Genomic DNA, 17,654 nt, shown 5'->3' on the forward strand with positions numbered 1-17,654 from the left:
GAAGTGTATGCGTCAAAGATTTCAATTTCAGGCTTGACTTTACTTTGAAGATTAATTTTTTACTTTATCATCTTTACAGGCAGTTCAGTGGACAGCCGAACTGAATGTTACTCATTGTTCAGCGGTGTATGAAGTATATTTAATCAATGTGAAGGAAGTAATATTAAATGATTATCAGCAGCCTCAAATATTCTAAACATCTCAAAAGAAAGGTCAAGAGGTAAAATCACTGCTAATAATATGAGAAACAATGTATTTAACTCATTCTTTACATCGCAGCTTTGCACTGGTCTGAGATTTCTTTTGTCATAAAACATAATGAAAATACAGCAGGTGATTTTTCTGCAATGTTGGAGAAATATTGGCTGTATGAGATTTTATTCCAATCTTTTAACATAAGCTAAATTGCAGATCAATGTTTTTCTAGGATGATAAGCTTTTAAAATGGTATTCTAAGGCAGAGATATAAATTATATGAAGCTATATTTTGAGAACTATATTTGTATGTTAAATATGCCAGAAATCTTAATGTAAATAATAATGTACAATAATAATTTAAAAAGGAATTACACAATTCTGTTTAAGAAGCCATTTATGAACTCAGTTATTTTGAGATACATTAATAAAACAAAAGTGCTAATTCAAAATGGACATTGATTCTACAACTTTTTTTGATCAGAATTACTCATTTCTGATTCTTTTCTCCTGTGCTTAGCCTAAATCAGTAGGGTTAAATTCCCAACAAATTTTAACTAATTCTTAGTCTCTATTTTCATCTCCAAATATCAACATGCGAACCCTTTTTAAAAATAAACATGGGGAGCCTGTATGGCTCAGTTGGTTGAGCATCTGACTTCAGCTCAAGTCATGATCTCACAGTTCATGAGTTCAAGCCCCTCATGGGCTCTTTGTTGTCCAGCGCAGGGCCAGCCTCAGATCCTCTGTTCCCTTCTCTCTCTGCCCCTCCCCCACTCATTCTCTCTCTCTTTCTCTCTCTCTCACACACAAAAATAAATATTTTTAAAAACTGCTTTAAAAATTAATGTCCGTAAAAGTTAAATCTTTATTTATAAATGTATATGAAATAATAAAAAGATACGACCCAGATTGCTTTTTATAAACAAGCAAACACAGAATTCTCCCAGAAAAGCATACACAATGAAGACAAAAATTTGTAGAAATTAGAAACAAGAAGTATGAATAAGTTGTTCTTACAGAATTTTCCGTCCAGGTGAGACATCTGGACTGATTAGAACAATGGCTCTGTTTTTATTCTTGTCTCCATTCTGCAAAACTCTCAGCCTCACAGGGACAGGTGGCCCTGGGGTCTTACAGATGGATTTCTTCATGGGAGGACTGTTTGGAATCAGCAATCCTTCTATTGGCCAATCAAACTCCTTCAGAAAAAAATGACAAAGAATGTGATAATAAGAAGAGTCATTTCTAGATATAAAAAAAATTTAAACACACAACTTATACCTTTAATTTTTTTGTTCATACATCAGAAAATGTATTGGCCACCTAAGATGTCTCAGACAATTCCAAGTGATGTTTTACTTAATTAGAGAGGAAACATTTTAAGATGAGCAGTTTAAAAATGTGCGTACAACCTGTGTTGTGTCACAGCATAGAGGACTTAGTTCTTCTCAGAGAAACATCATTCTAAAAAGATAAAACTGAATTAACTGGATGCTTTTTGCTTGTGTGTGAAGTATCTTTAATCAATGTGAAGAATGTGCGAAGAGTGGTTTTACAATAGTCTGAGATAGTATCCTCTTAAGCTAGATCTATTTGGCAAAAAGAATATATTTGAGGAGCTCTCCAAAAACTAGAATGAGAGGACAAAAGAACTTAGACAAATTTCAGATGTTTCAGTTGCCAAACTCACTTACTTTGTATCGTTCATTCATTTATTTATTTATTAATTCATGCATTTTCTAAATATTGATTGATGGTTTACTATATTCCAGGCACAGTAGGAGGCACTGGAAATAAAACTGCACAAGACAGAATACTCTTCCTCAAGGAATTTCCAGCATGGCCTCAAAAACTTACCTAGAAATAAACTGGCAATTACAATAGTGTGTGTACAACCGCAACAGAGAACTGGGTGTGATGGGACCACACAGGAGGAGAACCTACCTTAAAAATGCAGTGTAGCAGATCTGAAGCTTCAGTTGGAGTTAGTGCAGTAAAGGATGGGTAAAAAGACAGGGCATAGTGTAGGTAAGAGACTTAAGGATTAACAGAACATGCTATTTGGGTGGTAAAAAGAGGCAAGGATTTCTCCCAGGTTTGTAGTTTGAGCAACTGGGTGGATGGTATGGCTAGTCACAAAAATAAACTTTTGTGGAAGAAGAGTAAACAGAGGGACAGATGATCAGAGATGATGTTGTTAGGCAAGGTCTAAATTCTTTCATTTTTTTCCCTATCTGCATAAATAATTGTCCTGGCAGCAATTAATCCCCCATTAATCTGCAATGACCATCCTGTAAACTACCTCAATTCCATTTAAGTGTGCATCTATTTCTATGTGTTCTATTCTCTTCAATTGTTGATTTCCCTATCCTTATACAGGACTCTACTGCCTTGATTACAACAGCTTTATATTTGATAAGTTTTGATATTTGACAGGGCAACTACCCTCACCTTATTATTCTTTGGAAATTGGCTTCTTTTGGCCCTTTAATATTTCATACGTATTTATGAATCAGCTTGCTTAGTTTTCTAAAAGTCTGTGTGGGATATTAATGCTCTGCATAACTTCCTATCAATCCCATTTTGGTAAGATTTTTTTTGTGAATGTCCATTGAGTCATATAAAAATCTTTTTATCTGCATTTGTTGAGATGTGTTTGTTATGATTATTTATCCTTTCATCGGCTCTGTGTTAATTACATTAATTAATTTAAAAAATTTTTCTTTAATATTTAATTTTTGAGAGAGAAAGAGAGCATGAGTGGAGGAAGGGAAGAGAGAGACACAGAATCCGAAGCAGGCCCCACGCTCACATGCTGTCAGCACAGAGCCCAACGCAGGGCTTGAACTCACAAACTGGGAGATCATGACCTGAACTGAAGTCAGAGGCTTAACTGACTGAGCCACCCAGCCATCCCTAATTTTTTGAAATTTTAAACTAATATTGCATTCGTGGATCAATCTAAATTGGTCACAGTGTCTTATCTTTTTTACAGATTACTAAATTCAATTTGCTAGTATTTACGTTAGGATTTTTGCATGTATGTTCATAAATGAAATTAATGTGTAGTTTTCTTATACTAACTTTGTCGAGTTTTGGTATTAAGTTTATCCCAACCTCATGAAATGAGTTAGACAGTGTTGCTTCTTTTTTATCTGCCAATAAATCTACTTGGTATTGGTGTTCTCTTGGTGGGGAGATTTTAACTATTGATTCTATTTCTTCCACAATTATTGGATTATTCAGGCTTTTTGCTTCTTCTTGACTCCATTCTAAGTTACTTCTGTGCAGGACGTTGACCATTCTATTTATCTAAGTTATAATATTTATTAGCATAAAGTTACTTATACTATCCTCTTACTATCTCCTTAATCTCTCAGTATCTTTCCTTTATTTCTAATATTATGTACCTTTACTATTTGTTCTTAATCAGTTTGGCAGGTATATCAAAGCAACAAATTTTTGACTTTGTTGATTTGTTTTGTATGTATCGTATCAATTTCTGCTCTTATAACTTTCTATGTCTTTCCTTCTAATTCTTTGAGTTTGTTTTGCTATTATATTCCTGACTTTTCAAATTGGAAGCTTATCTCATTAATTTTTAGCCTCTCTTCTTTTTCAATTTAAGTATTTAAGGTTGTACATTTCCTTCAAGTACACTTCAGCTACATCTCACACATTTTGTTTTGGTTCTTAAATACAGTATTTCTTTTTTAATTTTTCATCATGGTTTCTTCTTTATCCCATGAGTTAATTAAAATGTCTATCTAAATTTCCCAATATTGGGCCTTTTGTAATTATTTATTTATTTCTTTTTAACTTAATCCATCAGCAAAACCTGCTTCTACTTTCAAAATATATCTAGGACTGTTCTACTCTTAAACACCTCCACTCCCACAGTGCTGGTCCACTAGTTTCTCTTACCTACAAATTGCAAAACTCTTCTGCTTATTCTTGCTTCCATCTGATCCCCCTTTTGTTCCATTATTATAATGATCCTGTTATACTCAAGTCAGAGCACATCACTCCTCTAACTCTGTTCCACACCCTCCCATCTCAGTAAGAGTCAAAGATTTTCAAACAGCTTACGAGGCTCTGCATGATCTCTACCCCATCTGACCTTATCTCCCACTGCTCTCCCCCTCACAAATACTGCTGCCATATTTACCTCATTGTTCCTGAAAGACACCATTGCAGGCTCTTTGCATTTCTTGGCATGTTCTTGCCCTAGGGAGCTGTTTGTTCTTCAGGTCTTTACTCAAGTGTCACCTCAATAAAGGCTTCTCAAGGCAATCAGAAATTTCCAAACCCTGTCCTGCCTCACCTTCCCCCCCCCCCCCACCAACATTCTCTATCCCCTATTCTTGCTTCTATTTTCTTCTTAGTTCTTATCACTAACATTCAGAAGAGCATCTCGTGAAGTGGCTAAGAGCTTGGGCTCTGGAGTCAGACTTCCTGAATTTGAATTTTTGAGCCATCATTCTCTCTGTGTGAACTTGGGGCAAACCTTTGACCCAAATGAGATGGAAGTTAATGGATCAATTCTTTCTTTTTTCTCCTGCAGGAGAGACTCTTCTAAAATCACTGTTTAAATGGCTTATTGAAAGACAGCTTGAAAGCACATCACTTATTGGCTCTCCTTCCTTCCCTGCTTGTCCCTGGGATCGCACATCCTAACGAGATAGTAGCATAGAAGCCATTTGCCTCAGATTCTGCTTTCTGAGGAACCCAAGCAATGAGACCATAATCCGCATGAACTATTAATGGAAGAAGTTTCCTAAAGGGGATATGGGTACCAATACCCAAAGGATGGAGAAGTCATGATAGGCAGGCAGAAAGCTCAAACAATCACTTACAGATGTGGCCTTAGAATCCTAGCAGTGTCTAAGATCCAGGTGTGCTGGGGAGACATGCTGGCATGTGAGAATAATACAGACCAAAATGCATGGCCTTTAGTTTATGGAAAAGAGACCAGTTTTTAAAAGCTAGTATAATAAGGAAAATTTACTAATTTATATTCTCTTGAAAAATATTTAGAATCTTGCAAATATATTGAACAAACACATAGTTCAAAAATGTGCTTTAAATGTTATAAACAAAATCTGAAGGTTGTGAAAATTAAATATTCTGAAACAGTATCTTATGATAATGCTCTAATTTGCGAAATGAGTGAATAAATAAAATGAATTGCATTTAATTAGGATAAAAACAGTGTAAATAAATGTTCAAAATCTCATGAGTAGAGTGCTTTTCAGTTTAGTCTTTTTTCCATTATATTGTAATATAATACTTTGTTTAGTAAATATGTTTATAATGATGGAATACAATGAGGCTAACTCATCACCCCTCTAAACAAACAAACTTTGAATTAATAAAGTTTTACCGTATTCCTGACCTTCATTGAGGGCATTTTACCTCCATGGAATTTAAAAGCAAAGGACAGACTATAAGGTGTATATAAAGATATGTATCTATCATCAATGGAGGAATATGGGGCTGTTCTCCCTTACTACAGTTACTGAAAAGAAATATGTTATGACAAACTCATTGTGTAGTTTCATTTGAGGCATTCCTATTATATAAACATTTCACTTAATGTGAGGGATGGTGAGAGTGAAGTTACATAATTTCTTTAAGAAGTAAATTCAGGACTGGGGCACCTAGTAGCTCAGATGGTTGAGTGTCCAACTCTTGATTTTGGCTCAGGTCATGATCTCAGGGCTGGTCATGAGATTGTGCCCCTCATTGGGCTCCCTTCTGGATGTGGAGCCTGCTTAAAATTCTCTTTCTCCCTCCCTTTGCCCCTCCCTTGCTTGTGTGCGCAGGTACACATGTGAGCACTCTCTCACTCTCTCTCTAAAAGTGAAAAAAAAGAAAGAAGTTCAGAACTTACCTGTAATTATTTTACAACAAAGATCTTAGGCAATTCAGAGAAAATCAACATTTACACGAGTTTTAGACATAAATGATCATGAAATGGGAGAGATGAGGGAGAATAATCTTCTCATTACTGTCACATTGACTGGAAGTCCTAGCCACAGCAATTAGGCAACAAAAAGAAATAAAAGTCATCCAAATCAGTAAGGAAGAAGTAAAATTTCCACTATTTGCAGGTGACATGATACTATAGACAGAGAACCTGAAATACTCCACCAAAAAAACCCGCTAGAACTGATAAACAAATTCAGTAAAGTCAGAGGGTACAAAATCAATGTACAGAAATCAGTTGTATTTCTATACACCAATAATGAAGCAGCAGAGAAAGAAATTTTAAAAAAATGATTCTATTTACAATTGCACCAAAATAATAAGATACCTAGGAATAAACCTAACCAAATGGGTGAAAGACCTGTACTCTGAAATCTATAAAACAGTAATGAAAGAAATTGAATAGGACACAGAGAAATGGAAAGACATCCCATGCTCATGGATTGGAAGAACAAATATTGCTAAAATGTCTATACTACCTAAAGCAATCTGCACATGTAATGCAATCCCTATCAAAATACCAAGAGCATTTTTCACAGAACTAGAAAAAAATATTCCTAAAATTTGTATGGAACCACAAAATATCCCAAATAGCCAAAGCAATCTTTAAAAAGAAAAGCAAAGCTGGAGGTATACAATTCCAAGCTTCAAGTTAGGTTACAAAGCTGTAGTGATCAAAAGAGTATGGTACTGGCACAAAGATAGACACATAGATCAATAGAATAGAATAGAAAACCCAGAAATAAACCCTCAATTATATGGTCAATTAATCCTCAACAAAGCAGGAAAAAGTATCCAAAGGGACAACAACTGTCTCTTTAACACATGGTGTTGAAAAACCTGCACGCAACATGCAAAAGAATGAAACTGGACCACTTTCTTATACCATACCTAAAAATGAAGTCAAAATGGATTAAAGGCATAAATGTGAGACCTGAAACCATAGAAACCCTCGAAGAGAACACAGGCAGTAACTTCTCTGACATTGGCTATAGCAATTTTTTTCTCAAAATGTCTCCTGAGGCAAGAGAAACAAAAGCAAAAATAAATTATTAGGACTACATCAAATAAAAAGCTTCTGCACAGTGAAAAAAAAATCAACAAAACTGAAAGGCAACCTATGGAATGGGAGAAGATATTTGTAAATGACATATCAATAAAGGGTTAGTATCCAAACTATATAAAGAACTTCTAAAACTTAACACCCTAAAAACCAAATAATCCAATTCAAAAGTCGGCAGAAGACATAAACAGACATTTCTCCAAAGAAGATGTACAGATGGCCAACAGACACGTGAAAAGATGATCATCATCACTTATCATTAGGGAAATGCAAATCAAAACTACAGTGAGACATCCCCTTATGCCTGTCAAAACAGCTAAAATCAACAACACAGGAAACAACGGGTGTTGGCAAGGATGTGGAGAGAGAAAGAATCCTCTTGCACTGTTGGTAGGAATACAAACTGGTGCAGTCACCCTGGGAAACAGGATGGAGATTCCTCAGAAAGTTGAAAATTGAACTACCCTACAATCCTGCAATCACAGTACTGGGTATTTACCCAAAGAATACAAAAAACAGAAAACAAAACAAAAAAAAACCCATCAGTTCCAAGGGATACATGCACCCTTATGTTTATAGCAGCATTATTTAAAATAGCCAAGATATGGAAGCAGGCCAAGTATCCATCGATTGATGAGTGGATAAAAAAGATGTTGGGAAGCAAAGATGTGGTGTGTGTGTGTGTATGTGTGTGTGTGTGTGTATACATATATATACATATATATATATATATATATATACATATATGTATATATATGTATACACACACACACATATATATATATATATATATATATAATGGAATATTATTCACCCATAAAAAATAATGAAATCTTGCCATTTGCAACCACATGGGTGGAGCTAGAGAGTATAATGCTAAGCTAAATAAGTCAGTCAGAGAAAGACAAATACCATATGAATTCATTCATATGTGGAATTTAAGAAACAAAACAAATGAGAGAGAGAGAGAGAAATCAAGAGACAGACTCTTGGGGCGCCTGAGTGGCTAAGTCTGTTAAGCATCCGACTTCAGCTCAGGTCGCGATCTCGCGGTCCGTGAGTTCAAGCCCCAAGCTTGAACTGAGCTGATGGCTCAGAGCCTGGAGCCTGCTTCCGATTCTGTGTTTCCCTCTCTCTCTGCCCCTCCCCCGTTCGTGCTCTGTCTCTCTCTGTCTCAAAAATAAATAAACGTTAAAAAAAAGTTAAAAAAAAAAGGGACAGACTCTTATTGATAGAAAACAAACGGACGGTCAGCAAAGGGGTGGTGGGGGGGGTGGTAATAGGTGATGGGGATTAAGGAGTGCACTTGTCATGATGCACACAGGGTGATGTGTGAAATTGCTGAATCACTATGTTGTACACCTGACACTAATATTACACTGTATGTTAACTAACTGGAATTAAACTAAAAGTTTAAAAAAGTTCCTAAGCTCCTAAATTGCTACAGACAGCAACTGTAGCCCCACAGTACCAACCAATTGCTGACTTCAGACAGCTTCCTTTGCTTTTCAGTTAAATGAAGTAAGCCCAAGGGTCTTCTCTATGGGACACCATGGAACACAACCCAAAGAAACGTAATATTATCTTGAAGGACAACAAAACATGTATAATTAACTAATAAGCATGGAGAGCTATTTCCTCCCCAACATTTTCTCCGTTGGAATTCTTATGTTCCCATTCATTTCTTTATTGGTCTTCTCTGTGTTCACAATATTCCATGCTGTTGCTGCATTGTCAGGAGATGGGTCTCGGTGCTCACTTATGCTGATAATTCTGCTTTTTCTCTTTCACCTCTCTCTCATGACAAGAGAGAGGCTGTGCTTCTTTGGAAAGTCCAACTCTTAACTAGTTATCTAAATTTCTTAATCATACTGGTCTTCCTTCATCTATGTGTTATTAATAATAAACTAATGGATTCTTCAATTCCCTGGCTTGGGCCTTCTTACACTTCCCCTTTTTAATGTCTTAACAAATTAATAAAATGTTTACTTTTCACTATTTTGTTTAAAATGGGCTCTTCTAATAGTTACATTTTAATAATTTGGGAATCTAAAAATCACTATCCAGTGGCCCATTCCAAAATCTTTTTTTTTTAATTTTTTTTTTCAACGTTTATTTATTTTTGGGACAGAGAGAGACAGAGCATGAACGGGGGAAGGGCAGAGAGAGAGGGAGACACAGAATCGGAAACAGGCTCCAGGCTCTGAGCCATCAGCCCAGAGCCCGACGCGAGGCTCGAACTCACAGACCGTGAGATCGTGACCTGGCTGAAGTCGGACGCTTAACCGACTGCGCCACCCAGGCGCCCCGGCCCATTCCAAAATCTTAAGTCTCTTTAATCTCACTTTTCCAACAATTTCATCCTTGAATATGAAAATCCATTGCTCCTTACCTTTAAGTGTTTAAAAATACAACTTCTCAATTTACAACTTTTTTCCCAAGGGATAAGAAAATAGCTTGAGTTCCGATAAATTATTCCAGTGAATTTAGTCACAGAATAAACAAAAAGAATTCATTAACTTTATAATTTTATAAGGTTTTAACATATCTTAAGAGTACTGATATCCTGAGGTGCATGGGTGGCTCAGTCGGTTAAGTGTCTGACTTCAGCTGAGGTCATGATCTCACAGTTCATGAGTTTGTGAGTTCGAACTCCTCCATATAAAACAGATTATATTTAATTTGAGTAAGAACTTTTAAAGTTCCCTGCCTGGTAAGTGTTTTCATCTCTTTCTCAAACATTGCAAGAACTAAGAGTACTCTTAGGCTGAGTCATTTTGAAATACACGGTCAATTTGTCTTATTTTAGCTAATTTAATGCCTTAGTCCTTTCCTTTTGGTTTATCAGTGAGGACCAGAGTTTTGTTGGGGTACAGTCTTATCTCTCCACCCAAATGCTATTATTCTATTTGAATGGCTAGAGAACTTTTCAGTAGTCCATTTTTATTCCTAAGACCATGTAGCTGTCAAATCTCAGACCATTCACAAAAATGCATTTTTTAATGGTAAATTTTAAAGGAACAGGGTTAACTTAGGTTTCCTAATATAATTACCATGCATCACTTAAATAAATTAATTAATTAACTGAATTATTTTGCTTATATACTGAAGTTAAAGATGTAGGCACAATAGCTGTGAAATTTGAAATTATTATAATTTTCTCTCTTTTCCTACAAAAGAACACTTCCTTGTGAGGCATCTCTGTTCACCTCCCACCCCACTGGGTGGTAGGAAGCTTGATATTCCAATTAGAGGTGTTCCAATTTCTGCCAGTTTAAAACAGCTTTTTTGGTTTTTGTTTTTAGCTGTGTCCTTTCACATATTCAACCAAACTAAAGTTTCAAATTTTTACCAGAACTGTTGTTTCCTTTCAGAGATATACCCTTCCCTTCCCCTTCCTCAGTGTGGTTTCAGGTAGATGAAAATTCTATAAACTGTATACCATTGGGATAGGGGTCCATGGTCTACAGGTGAGTACGCAGCCTTGATCCTCAGAGGCGTCTGTGTATTGGCCTCTTGTGCTCTTTGGCCACTGGACAACCTGCTGGCATCTGAACACCATCAGTTGAGGGGTATGTTATCCTGTCTCCTCTCTGGGTTTTAGCCTCTGTTTTTCCTGAACCTCTGGAGAAAAATCTAGAATTGGTGAGTTGGTATAATTCGCAGTTTTTTTCCTTGGCTTATTCTGGTCCCATTGGTCTCTTTGTGCCACCTCTCTGCCCTTGGCTCCATGTTGGCTCTCACTAGTGCTGCAAACACGAGTCTTAGACACATAGTTTACCTAGTCACTGACTCAGGCTGCCCAACCCACAGCCTCTGGTATTTGGAAGAACTTCTTTCCCACTTAACAAAACTCATATCTAGACTGCTGCTTCACTACTAAATATAAGAACGTCTAAATATAAGAATATCTTTGGGGCCTAAGTAAATGACTTCTTGGCTTCAGACTCCATCTGTCTTTTTCCTAAAGTGCTGAGACTCATTTAATCAGTGAGGAGGCATAGGCAACTGTGACTTAAGGGAAAGAGAAAACTTGATTGAAATCAGAAAGCATGACAAAACAACTAAAAAATTCAGGAGAATATAGTTCTAAAAATCTTTAGAATGTATCAATGACATGAGGATAAAGCAAAATATACTAGGGACCCAGAGAGGTAAACAAAATGCTGAAACTGGATTTTATTTTTAGGAAATTTGACACACCCCAATGAATTTGAGTTTCTCCTTCCATTGTCTTGCAGGGGAAGGACACAACAGACAAATATCAAGGCCTACCCAAAGTGGGAAGTCTAACAGAAAACTCTCTCCCCTCATAAAACAAGAGTCACGATAAGTTAAATATCATTGAAAAGGCAAACCAGAAATGATACCCTCCAGGTGGCTGCAAGTAAAATAGATTATTTCAAACATTTTCTCTGTGTAGAAGAGAAAAATAATCTTCACTGAGAATTCATACCACACAGGTTGACCCTCACTTGTAGTTTAAAATACATGAGATAAAGATAAAGAGAAAATTAATTATCTGAAAGAAAAATGCCTAAAAACACAATACAAAAATGTACCATAAAGAGACAAAGACATGAGAAATACAAAAGAGAGATTAGGAGGCATGGAGGTCAAAATCAGAAGCTCTAGCTCACACCTAATCAGGGTTTTCTGTAAAGAATGGAATGAAGGGATATAGGACAGAGACTATTTGACAATGGGTGATAAATTTCCAGGAATGGTGCATGGTACCAATCCATAGATTCAAGAACCCCAAGCAGGAAAAATAAAAAGCAATCCTCCCTTAGACATTTTGTGGTGAAGCTGAAAAATATCAAAGAAAAGGAAAGACACTAAAAGTAGCCAGAGAAAAGATTACCTTCAAGGGATTAACATTTAGAAAGATAGATGGATGCTCAATAACAACAATGGAAGGTAGAAGTCAGTGATGACATCTTCCATTCACTAAGTGAAAATACCTTATATAAAGGAGGGCAAAAGAAAGACATTTTCAGATAAGTAAAAACGAAAAGAGTTTGTTACCAATAACTTAAAGAAGGGTATGCTAGATAGAAGAAAAGTAATCACAGGTGGAAGGACTGAGATAGAAGAAGGAATTATAACAATAAAGAGGGGGAAGGAATGGGGCTAAATCTAAATAAATATTTGCTACATATAAGAATTTAAAATTTTGGGGAAATTTTTAAAAAGATAAATTTCAGGGAAGCCTGGGTGGCTCAGTCAGTTAAGCATCCAACTTCAGCTCAGGCCATGATCTCAGGGCTCATGGGTTTGAGCCCTGCATCGGGCTCTCAACTGTCAGCACTCTGAGCTCTCAGAGTTGTGCTGACAGCTCAGAGCCTGGAGACTGCTTTGGATTCTGTGTCTCCCTCTCTCTCTGCCCCTCCCCTCATGCTCTGTCTCTCAAAAATGAATAAATGTTAAAAAAAATTAAAAAAAAATTTTTTAATGTTTATTTTTGACAGAGAGAGAGACAGAGCATGAGTAGGGGAAGGGAAGAGAGAGGAGACACAGAATAGGGGAAGGGAAGAGAGAGAAGGAGACACAGAATCCAAAGCAGGCTCCAGGCTCTGAGCTGTCAGCACAGAGTCCAATGCGGGGCTCGAACTCACAGACTGTAGATCATGACCTGAGCCAAAGTTGGACGCTCAACCGACTGAGCCACCCAGGCTCCCCTAAAAAAATTTTTTTAAGATAAATTTCATGGCAATAATAGCATATGTTACAAATTGTGTGACTGAAGTTAAGGTATTCTAATGTTCTCAATTGTTTGGGAGAAGAGTAAATATATTTGTTTACTTTAGATTTTGATCACTTACATATGCAAGCTTAAACATTCAGAGTAATAACACAAAAGAATGGAAATGGAGTGTATAATTTCCAAATTCTACTAGGGGGAAATGTAATAAGAAAAAAAAGTCAATCTAAAAGAACATAAAAATGGAGAAAAAATGAAACATAAGAAAACCAGGACATATAGAAAGCAAATAATAATCCAAAAATATCTGTTGTGACAAAAAATAGAACAGACCAAATCCTTTAGTTTAAAGATTGTCAGATAATTGTTTTCATATTAACTGTATACCAAGGAACTTCCTAAAACAGGATATACAAATATAGAAAGTAAAAGAAATGAAAGAAGATATATTAAGCAAGTAAAAAATAAAAAAAATAATAATTAGCTGGGAAATTTCTATTAATATTGCATAATTGAGATTTTTACTAGAGCTAGGGAGAATCTTTACTGAATGATAAAAGTTTCAATTCATGAGAGAGAAATAATATTTCCAAATATGTGTGTTTCTAAGAGCCAAATTTCACAATACATAAAGAAAAACTTGACAGAGTACAAGATGAACTAAATTCATTTCAATAAGGAAAGACTCAGACACATCTTTCTAATGAATTGGTAGAACAACAGAATTAATTGATCTCTTGCACCTAACAACTGTAATTCAAGTTTCATGGAAATTTTCAGAAAAATTGACCACATGTTGGGACTAGAAGTAAATCTTAACAACCACGTCTTACACTAAATACAAACCTTATTAAGTTGGCCACTGGGAAGAACTGGCCACATGTAGGTAAGCTTGTTCCAGAGAGGATTTTCAACTCTGGAATGTTTCCACTGGCCCGGTTTATTAGTCCCTTCGTGTTTTATGGCCCACCTAAAACAAAATAAGAGACAAAAAGGAATTTAGTAAGATTAAATATGATTTTAAAATATTTATTGAGTACTTCTTACTATGTACTAGGCAAAGTTCAGTTTGAATTAACAACCCAAATCTGATCATTTGCTGTGTACAAGAGACATACAAAAAAGCCATTTTAAAATGAAAGAATAATTTTTTTTTAAATAAGGAAACATTGGCAGTGTTATAACTGACAGTGGAATTTGAAGAAAAGTCAAAGTAAATAACCATTTTATAATAGCAATGACATACATAACAAAATAATACTGACAGAAAAAATCAAGCAAAGCTTTGTAGAGACATTCAAAGAGAAACTGACATAAACACAATTATTGTGAGAGACATCATTACAAGACCAACAGATTATAAACCACCAGGAAAGTTTTTCTAGAGTAACACATAAGGACATGAAATATCTGACTGATAAAAGCAATAAATGTTAAGTATGACCATTTGTTTATATACATTGTAGCCTACCAACAGAAAATACCTCTTTCTCAACAATTCTTGGAACATTTGTAATATTTGCCATGTACTAACAATGTAAAAATTTTAGAGGCACCTAGATGGCTCAGTTGGTTAAGTGTCTGAGTCTTGATTTCCACTCAGGTCGTGATTTCATAGTGGGTCATGAGATCAAAGTTAACTTATGATGTTAGGTGCTTTTTTATTAAAAGCAAAATTGAGAAGAACTAATAAATATTCAAGTCAATTATTTTAATGTATATATAAAATTGTCCCACGGAAAATACATGAAAGGAAATAATATTTAAATATAAATAAATAAATTAAAAAACAGAACATCAGTAGAATGATTCAAAAAAAAGTTTTTGAAATAAAAGTAAAATAGCAAATCTCTTGCAAATAAAACTAGATTAATATATTACAATCCAAACAGGAAAACTGAGCTAAATATTTAGCATAGAAAGGGCTTAAAGAATATATTATGCATGTGTAGTTTAATAAACGCAAAAATTCTGATGAAATAAATAAAATTAAAAAAAAAACTCCTAGACTTGAAACAGAAAATACAGAGCATGCTCTTGCTTGCATAACTCCACAGGTCATGGAACAGATCATTTTCATGCTATATAAAATATTTTAAATCATAAAGATAGAGAAAACTAGTTCATTTATTCCACGAAGGAGAGATAAGCTTCATAATAAAGTCCACCACTGGTAATTAAGAAGTAATACAGCAATTTTACTTAAAGAGGTAAAATTTCTAAATCAATATTAGCCAATAAAATTTAACACTATGGCAAGAGAATAATCACTATAGCTAAGTCATACAGAGTCTAGAAATAAAATGATGGACATTTATTAAAATAACAAATCACTGATTAATGAATGAGAATACAAGAAGCAGCCCATCACCTACACTTTTTGAGCACATGTGATGGTCATCTGAGCTTAAAAGTTTTCTGAAATAGCCCGTCCCCATCAGAACCAACTGCAGTACTCAATCTTATGTTCAAGGGCCCAGATTTCCCATAAGATTGATGGAAATTCTTGGGGCCTGATGGTGAGGGGTGGGGTGACAGGAAAGACCTGTTCCTTACCAACATGGAACCAGGTGGAACCAAGTTGAAGGCTCTTAGAAGCCAGGGCATATAACCCCTGTGTTATATTTCTCAGTGAAATCATATGTTTTAGTTTGATGCCCCCAGAATGTTAGCTACATACAATAAATACCCAACCACTTGAAATGAAGTCTAAGGGGAAACGGAAAGCTCATTCTTTTAGACAACATATTTGAACTATAGGAAAATGAGTAACATCGGAAGGTAGTAAACTCCTGCTGTTGCTGGTGAAAATGACAGGAACACATAATTAGTTCACATCGATTTTTATTTTTCTGAATACCTGGCAATCTCCTAAAGATGTGCTTCTATTGAAAATCTCTCTAGGGGAGCCAGGGTGGCTCAGTTAGATAAGCATCTGACTCTTGGCTCTGACTCAGGTCATGATATCACAATTCCTGAGAACCGTTCTCTCTCTCCCTCTCTCTCTCTGCCCCTTCCCTGCTTGTGCTCTCTCTCTCTCTCTCAAAATAAATAAACTTTAAAATAAAAATAAAAAACAAATTTTGATTCTTATGCTAAAGGAAAACTAAATTATCTGGAGGTGTGTGTGGAAGCTCTCTTTCTTGCTCCTCGTCACCACTTCCAGACTATTGTTCCTGCATCCTCCTCCAAAGGTCTTTGCTTTGAAGCACATTCCAGTAGACCAGAGCACCTATTATCCTTCCTTATTGCATTCATATCAGTTCCTCTGTACCCTTCCTGCTCATTTATTAAAGATTTTACCATCCTGCATTGCTTTTGCTCTTTCCCCCTCTGTTCTGGTAATCATTCAACATCTTTTAAATATCTAAGTAGACAATCCCCCCTGGCCTCTCAGTGCCTCCAATAATCTTAACTCCATCTTAACTCCATCTTAAACCCTTCCCATGGATACAGCCTTAAACTGGTCATTACAAATAACAGTACCACTGCTAAAATTTCAAGTGCAAGAAGCCCACCTTCTCACCACCATCTCCATTTTCTCTAGTTCACATATTTAGGTAGCCCACTCTAACAATTCTTCACTCTACCAAATGTTCCAAACCATTTTTTCTATCACCTTGTCACATTCCATACCTCCCTACCAAGTCCACTCTTCCCTCTATACTGAGCTAGAATCCATAATCCAGCATTACAGTCATGCTCTTGTCCTGACTCATTGCCCTACTCTTTCTGTTTTTGTACTCAAGTTTTAAAAAATAGAAACCAACCCTGGTCCAATTCTCTACATACTGAAAGCCTATACCTTAATAGTCGACAGTGGCTAGAGAAAACACATTAAAGATTCCATTCATGGAATTGCAATAGATCAACAGAGAACAATGAGAACGGGAGGTGGTATGGATATATTACAGAGAGTTTTGAGAATTTAAGAACTTTTTGGTTCTCACAATGATTGGAAGACATTGCTGTCATTTCACCTGGCAGGGGACCAAGAATACCAAATGTCCTTCAAAGTGTGGGAAAGTCTTACACAAAGAAAGTTTGTCCTGCATTCTACACTTGCAAATTTCCCTCCGAATGTTCATGTTAGATCAATATCTATTTATAAATGCCTAAAACCAAACTACATTTTATAATAAAGTATTTTTGCTCGATTATAATACACATCAAATTTTCTAGAAATGCAACTCCCTCTAATATCTCAAAAAGGGAGGGGTGCCTGAGTGTCTCAGTCGGTTAAGCGTCCAACTCTTTGTTTTAGCTCAGGTCATGATCTCAGGGCTTCATGAATTTGAGCCCTGCATGGGGCTCCAGGCTGACACTGTGGCGCTTGTTTGGGATTCTCTGTCTCTCTCGGTCTCTCTCTCTCTCTCTCTGCCTCTACCCAACTTGTGCTGTCTCTGTCTCTCTCAAAATAAATAAATAAACCTTTAAAAAAATATCTCAAAGAGGGTAACTTTGATGCTTCATGTGTCATTTACTCGTTTGGAAAAATCCTATCACTAATGACACTAACATTCATGGTTTTTGAGTCACCAGTATAACACAACTGTATCATTTGGCATTTATAGTTCATACATTTAGCTGGTATTTGCATAGGAATAAGAATCTGCAAACTTAGTCATGTTATCTAGTATCACTGTACTGAGAAATTATATTGAAATATATATTACTTTTATTTTTAAATTATTTTTCTTT

The 17,654-nt window shown here is 35.8% G+C and overlaps 1 protein-coding gene across 8 annotated transcripts in view; it reads right to left on the minus strand.

Annotated features, from left to right (window-relative positions):
- The window catches only part of DCDC1 (doublecortin domain containing 1), a 475,155-nt gene that overhangs the window by 77,742 nt on the left and 379,759 nt on the right, over positions 1-17,654 (minus strand). For all 8 annotated transcript variants that reach the window (XM_045039088.1, XM_045039084.1, XM_019812218.3 and 5 more), the window contains 2 exons: positions 13,800-13,923; positions 1,216-1,397 (listed from right to left, as the gene is read on the minus strand). In XM_045039088.1, coding sequence (XP_044895023.1) covers positions 1,216-1,397; positions 13,800-13,923 — 306 coding nt within the window. The remainder of the gene's footprint in view (positions 1-1,215; positions 1,398-13,799; positions 13,924-17,654) is intronic.

The sequence above is a fragment of the Felis catus genome, chromosome D1 (genome assembly GCF_018350175.1).
Source record: "Felis catus isolate Fca126 chromosome D1, F.catus_Fca126_mat1.0, whole genome shotgun sequence".
NCBI classification, from domain to species: Eukaryota; Metazoa; Chordata; class Mammalia; order Carnivora; family Felidae; genus Felis; species Felis catus.